The following is a 7,483-nucleotide window of genomic DNA, read 5'->3' as shown; positions in this document are numbered from 1 at the left end:
GATGGACTGGAATGGGTGAATTTAACTCAAATGACCATTATATCTACTACTGTGGGCAGGAATCCCTCAGAAGAAATGGAGTAGCCATCATAGTCAGCAAGAGTCTGAAATGCAGTACTTGGATGCAATCTCAAAAACAACAGAATGATCTCTGTTCGTCTCCAAGGCAAACCATTCAATATCACGGTAATCCAAGTCTATGTTCTGACCAGTAACGCTGAAGAAGCTGAAGTTGAACAGTTCAATGAAGACCTACAAGACCTTCTAGAACTAACACCCAAAAAAGATGTCCTTTTAATTACAGGGGACTAGGAAGCCAAGAAACACCTGGAATAACAGGCAAATTTGGCCTTGGAGTACAGAATCAAGCAGGGCAAAGGCTAATAGAGTTCTGTCAAGAGAACGCAGTGGTCATAGCAAACACCCTCTTCCAACAACACAAGAGAAGACCCTACACATGGACATCACCAGATGGTCGACACTGAAATCAGATAGATTATATTCTTTGCAGCCAAAGATTTAAAAGCTTTACACAGTCAGCAAAAAACAAGATAGGGAGCTGACTGTGGCTCAGATCATGAAATTCTTATTGCCAAATTTAGACTGAAATTGAAGAAAGTGGAGAAAACCACTAGACCATTCAGGTATGACCTAAACCAAATCCCTTATGACTATACAGTGGAAGTGAGAAATAGATTTAAGGGACTAGATCTGATAGAGTGTCTGATGAACTATGGATGGAGGTATGTGACATTGTACAGGAGACAGGAATCAAGACCGTCCCCAAGAATAAGAAATGCAAAAAAAAAAATGGGGTGAGGGACCCAAATATACATTTTGCCAAAGAAGACATACATACCAAGGCCCATGAAAATGTTCTCAGTGTCACTAATTAGCAGAAAAATGCAATTCCAAACCACAAAAAAAAATCACCTCACATCCGTTACACTGGCTATCATCAAAAAGATAAGAAATAAAAATGTTGGCAAGGAGGCAGAGAAAAGGGAACCCTTGCACACTGTTGGTGGTAATCTAAATTGATACAGCACTATGGAAAACAGTATGGAAGTTCCTAAAAAAATTAAAAATGGACTACCAACATTTTCCAATAACTGACAAGGTGGCAGAAGTGAAGCAAAAGAAGCAGACCTTGCACAAGTCCACCTATTTCAGGCGTGGACCTCGATCAGTTGCTGCACAAGTCCTACAAGCCGCTGATGCAAGTGTAAAGTGCCTGGCAGCAACCATGGCTGAACTGGGCCTGTGGAGGAAGCAGCATCCCATGGCTGAAGTGCCTGCACAAGGCCAGAATGAGGCACCGCCCACGGAGAAGCCTAAGGTTGTGATGACACACCTGTGGGACATGATCATCCTGTCCAAGATGGCAGGCGGCTACAACAGCAAGACGTTCACCCAGGTGGAAATCAAGCCTGGGATGACTGGACACTGTGCAGGCAGGCTCTCAATGACCTACCAGCCTGTGAAGCATGAGCTGCTCAGGCACCGGAGGCACCCACTTCTCCAGCTTCAACCTCTTCAAGAAGCCTGCTTGGCCAATAAAGGCACAGACTTCTCTAAAAATTAAGTAACTGTTAAAAATAACAATAGGACTACTTTATGATCCAGCAATTCCACTTCTGGGTATATATCCAAAAGAAATAAAATCACTGTCTCAAAAAGGTATCTGCACCTATGTGTTCATTGCAGCATTATTTATAATAGCCAAGACAAGAAAATGCCTAAGTGCCCATCCACATGAATGGATAAAGATGTTTTGAGATATTTATATATATATAGGCTTCCCTGGTGGCTCAGTGGTAAAGAATCCGCCTGCAATGCAGGAGACGCAGAAGAGGGGTTCAATCACTGGGTCAGGAAGATCCCCGGAGGAGGGCATGGTAATCCACTCCAGTATTCTTGTCTGGAGAATCTCATGGAGCGAGGAGCCTGGCGGGCTACAGTCCATAGGGTCACAAAGAGCCGGACGTGGCTGAGGCAACTGTGAACACACACACACACATATATATGAATATTATTCAGCCATTACAAAAATAAAATCTTGCCATTTGCAACAATGTGGATGAGGGCATTGTGCTAAATGAAATAAGTCAGAAAAAAATACCATATGACCTCACTAATACATATAATCTAGTAAAATTGATCTCATAGAAACAGGGAACAGATTGGTGGTTGCCAGAGGCAGGGAGTCGTAGAGGTGGAAGGGGGCCTGGGTGAAGGTGGTCAAAAGTAGATACTTTCAGTTATAAAATAAATTGAAGTTCTGGGGATGTAATGTAAAGCATGATGACCATAGTTAAAAATACTGTATTGCATATTTGAAAACTTCTAAGAGAATAGATCCTAAAAGTTCTAATCACAAGAAAAAAAACTACATGAGGTGGTGGATACAATTAAACTTATTGTAATCATTTCACGATATAGACACATATTAAATCTTATGTTTTAGACCTTAAACTTATACAACACTATATGTCAATTTTATCTCAATAAAGCTAGAAGAAAAAAATTAAACCAGTCTTAGGTGCTGCTAGGGGAGGTTCCAACTTCAAACAGCATGTTACACATCATTAGTTAGCCCACTGCCCTTATCTTGGGCAAGAGTCAGTGTCAGTCAGTATTCCAGTCTAGCTGTAAATAATTCTATCCTTTGCAGCTACAAAGGTGGTAGCCTAGAGAAAATGCTGCTTAAGCCAAGTTTTGAGGAATAAATAGGCATCTACGTTCTTTGTGAATTTAGCAGTGCATGACATTTACTTGATAGTCAATAAATATGACTTATTAGTTGCTATATGAAGAAAGAAAAATAATTTCTGACTAAATTCTATAGTAGTTTAAATTTTCTTTCTTTAGCATTTGTATTACCTGTAAAATCTTTTGCCAGCATGTAAGATTATAATGTCTTACTATTTGGGGAATGAGCTCAATTTAGATCTGAGAAGCAAGATTTATTCTTATAATAACCAAAGCTACCTTTTTTTAGGTCCTTCGATGGCTCAGTGGTAAGGAATCCGCCTGCAATGCAGGAGCCACAGGAGACATGGGTTTGATTCTTGGGTCAGGAAGATCCCCCGGAGGAGGAAATGGCAACCCACTCCAATATTCTTGCCTGGAAAATCCCATGGACAGAGGAGCTTGGCAGGCTACATTTCATGGGGTTCCAAAGAGTTGGACATGACTGAAGCAGCTGAGCACACACAAACATTAAGTGCTTTAAATCTGTTCTTTTACTGAATTTCAACAATCACTCTATATGGTATCTATGTCACTGACTTGTTGATGAGGAATAGATGCAAAGAGGCTGCATAAATCGTCTAAAGTCAAAGAGCTACTGAAAAGGAGAAGTAAGCATCAAAGCAAGATCAGCCTAACTCCAGAGCCAGGGCTCAACAACTATAGCAGATTCCATCATGCTCCAGTCATATCCATGCTTGCCCACAGCATGCCACTGCAAGGACCCATGATTTTCCACCTGAACAGGGCAGACCACGGGTACTGGGGATTTAATGTCCCCCAGAACAGTGTGCAGCCAGGGATGAGAATGAAAGATAGATGCCCCTGCTCACTTACCCCTTGAGCAGGACAATTCTGAAATCTGTTCCAGATTTCCTAGCAAGACTTGCCTCCCTACCATCCTACTGATACTTCCTGGGATCACCTCCACAATAAATCACTTGGATTTAAATCCTTCCCTGAGAGTCTACTTATGGTGCAACCCAGCCTAATACCACATGCCCTTGCCTTCCCTCCCAGCATTCAGTCAGTTCAGTTCAGTTCAGTCGCTCAGTCGTGTCCGACTCTCTGTGACCCCATGAACCACAGCATGCCAGGCCTCCCGGTCCATCACCAATTCCCGGAGTTCACTCAGACTCACGTCCATCGAGTTGGTGATGCCATCCAGCCATCTCATCCTCTGTCATCCCCTTCTCCTCCTGCCCCCAATCCCTCCCAGAATCAGAGTCTTTTCCAATGAGTCAACTCTTCGCATGAGGTGGCCAAAGTACTGGAGTTTCAGCTTTAGCATCATTCCTTCCAAAGAAATCCCACGGTTGATCTCCTCCCAGCATTAGTTCACAAGTAACCTGAAAGGTCACCCAGCTGCATCTCCCAAACATTGCACTTTTCTACAACATCACTGACAGATAACCATCAGATCTTGCTTATAGAATTCCAGAAAAAAAGAGCTGAATATCAGCACAACAGTCTCTTTTACTTATTTCCTACTTGAATTGAGAAAAGCCACTCTTTTGTATAACTGAAACCTTTGCATTGTCGCTCAGTCCTCTAGAGCTAAGGCAGAGTATTTCCTCTTCTACTTGCCAGCCTTTTGCATATCTGAAGACAGTTTTCCAGTCCTCCCCAAGTCTTCCTCACTCCGTTTTTTCTAACGTTTACTTATGTAAAGGACCTGATTAAGAGATAATCAAAACTCTGGAAACACCTTTTAAGAGTTACCTGACATAGCCCCCCTTCCTGAAGCAAGGCTAGATCTAAGTCATTGAAGACAGATGGTAAAACTATGTAAATCTGTGCTCAATATAAATTTGAACACTTTTTTTTTTCCTGGCAACCACCCAGAATTATGCCCCCCTTCCCCCCACCCACAGTTCTATTTCCTAATTATAAAGTAGAAAAAGAAGGCTAATTGGAATTCATCTATGGCATGGCAATTTGCAGTAAAATATTAAAATTCATTTTTATAGGATTTTCAATTTTAGGGTTTGGCAATGATGAAAAGCACCCAGATCCTAGGAAAAAAGGAACATGATTGCTGTCTAATTCTGTGATCTTTCTAAGAGTAGAAAGTATGTCTTTTTCCTTTGAAAAAACTGTCCAAATTTGAAGAACTCAAAATTAACATGAAACTACTTCTTTCATAAGTGCTGGCATTATCAGCTTTCAAAGAAATGAACTACTCTCCATCATTATGTACAAATTTACATCATTATGTAAATGTCATCTATCCATCTCTAAGCCTTCTCCAATGAATTCATCTTTTATTCATCTTGTGGGTATGCACTGGGCATTTGTGCCATGTCCAAGATAGTCATTTTGGAGAGAGTAATCTTAAGAATTTTGTTTTCCTGGCTTTCCGTTAAGGTCTTAGAAAAGTGTTGGACTAACACAACTAACAGCAAAGTGTCCTTACTGTTAACTTTTCCAAGTATGTGTCCCTTGGACTTATTATAACATCTCTCATCTATTTAAAAATAAACCTTTGGGTTTTGAGTAAGCTCAACCCTTAGCAACCCTTAGCAACCCTTGGGAAGACTGTACCAAATCTGCCCATTCTCTCTGGAAGATGATGCCTCCTTTGCCCATCATTGTACATTAGGTGACTTCTTACTCTTCCCTATTCACCTTGTTCTTCCTAGTTGATCTTTTATGAATCATTTACACCTTAGACATGTTAAGAGAAAAAAAGAAATCTCTTTATCATGATGTGAATTGAAAGGCCTTCTCCACTGTCAAAAGCATTTTAAAAATCAACTCAAGGATATGTGAGATATCTGGAGGCAGGAGTGTGCTTTCTTTGCCTTTAACATCACCTATGATTAGCTACCTACACAGAAGGCAGGTCCTGTTTTGAAACCTCTAGGAACACTGGAAATCTCTAAGGTATTCACAAAACCAGTACTGGGTTGACTGCATTAGGATGACAGGAGTGTTTACAAAATCCAAATGCCTGAGATGCATCACTGGAGATTCTGAATCTCTAGGTATGGGGAAGGAATCAAGGGAGGGAGAGAAGAAGAAAGTTAACAAATAATTGTGATAAACACCAGGTCCAAGTTTTTGTAATGATGTATGTCCCAAGCTCATCAGATTTCCTCTTCTGAAGACTGCTCTGAAAATTAATCTGCCTACATATGGCTGTGCAGAATGCCAGAAGTCTCCTCAATGTTAACAAGCATGCCTATTTGGGGGGCAGGGGAGATAAAGCAAAGAGGGTTATGATAATCATCCTGCTTCATAGAAAGTAAAGTACAGTGTTTCCTCAAGTCAGTTATCATTACAGGTCCAGTGGTTTCATATTTAAAACCTAGAATTCATAAAATTAACATGATGTTTAATTAAGGCCTTGAACATAGTTTTTAATCTTCATTCTCTCCCAAACAGACATTTGTTAAGGTTTCTCTGGAGCCTCATATCAGATGGATTACAGTGCTTTTGTTATAGTATTTCCCAGACACTCTTGGAAAATGGAGCAATATTTTAGAGGCTTGTCAAAAATTTTCAATGGGGAGCAAGAAAATTCTGCCATAACAGAGCTGAGGCTTCAGGCCTGGTGGTCTTCATTTCTTTCTGATCCTTAGCTCATTCCAGCCCTGCCTGACAGTCCCATCCAGGTATACATGGAAATATCCAACTAGGACTTGCCAAGTAGAAACCTGCCATGATTCAAGGCTTATTTGTATATTTGAAGCACATGCTCCCTTGTCTCTGACTGCAGAGAACGTGCCCTTGTACTGATGATTCAAATGCCTTCATAGTCACAACTGCGGTCTGTGGATAAGTTCCATCATTACCTCCTCCTCCTCGCCCACCTCTTCCCTTGGTGCTTTCCTCTTCATGCTTCCCTTTTTCTCTTTGCCCACTTGTGACTCCACTGTGCCTTATTTCCCTGATGTTCCCACAGCCTAATGCTGTATCCTTGTCCTTCCTAGATCTTTCATCCCCCACATCCACAAACATATCTCACAGCTCCATATAACTCATTTTTTCCTCTTGGCCTTCCAAATTCTCCAAAAGGAAGCACTCTCGCAGCTGGCCGTCTGGCTGTTCCCTAGTCTCCAGTTTTCTCACACAGGAGTCTGTTGTAACAATTTTGATCTGTGTAATTTAGTAGTATTGCATTTTCTTAGGGAAAAAAAGCTCAAAACTCCATTATTCTGTCTTATTTCCTTTCTTTTTCTCCCACTTCTTTCATTAAATCATAATGCGTTTTAGAGCTTCTTTCCACTGTCTAATGTTACAAACACAGAGAAAAAAAATGCAATGAGTTTTTTCCCTCACTCCAAAAAGAACCCAGAGCTGATAGCATGAGAGATTCAGTCCAATTTAAGCTCTATTGAAAGTACAGTGTAGGCTTGTGGTGTTCTATAAATAACAACCACATTTCCCAAAGCTGTCCATGGTTTATACAGAGGACCCCAATTAAACTCAAAACAGCTGAAGGAATAAACCCATCAAAGAAAATGCATTTATAGTGTATCAGGAAGGTTAGACTACAGAATAAGTCAAATTCTAAATTCCTTAAAGTCATTGAGCTTCCATGTTTTGGTGAGATCAAATCCTAAATAGTAAACCCGTCTGATTTTACACACTCCTACAAACAGGCTTTTTATTTTACAGGTTCTTGGTAGCAATTTTTTTTTTTTTTGGATGAGACCACATTTAGGGCAATCAAATGAAAATAAAATCTCTTCTCTCTAACCCTGGAAGTATGAATCCACCCTTTCTA

General features: G+C 40.6%; 1 protein-coding gene across 1 annotated transcript; it reads left to right on the top strand.

Moving 5' to 3' along the window:
• Positions 1-1,087: 1,087 nt before the first annotated feature.
• LOC128069658 (40S ribosomal protein S15-like) lies at positions 1,088-1,585 on the top strand. Its single transcript, XM_052662776.1, has one exon. The coding sequence runs from the start codon at positions 1,088-1,090 to the stop codon at positions 1,583-1,585; it is 498 nt and encodes a 165-aa protein (XP_052518736.1).
• Positions 1,586-7,483: the final 5,898 nt, after the last annotated feature.

The sequence above is a fragment of the Budorcas taxicolor genome, chromosome X (genome assembly GCF_023091745.1).
Source record: "Budorcas taxicolor isolate Tak-1 chromosome X, Takin1.1, whole genome shotgun sequence".
Lineage (NCBI taxonomy): Eukaryota > Metazoa > Chordata > Mammalia > Artiodactyla > Bovidae > Budorcas > Budorcas taxicolor.
The sequence above is the reverse complement of the archived record's forward strand: the minus strand, read 5'-3'. Positions and strand labels throughout refer to the sequence as shown.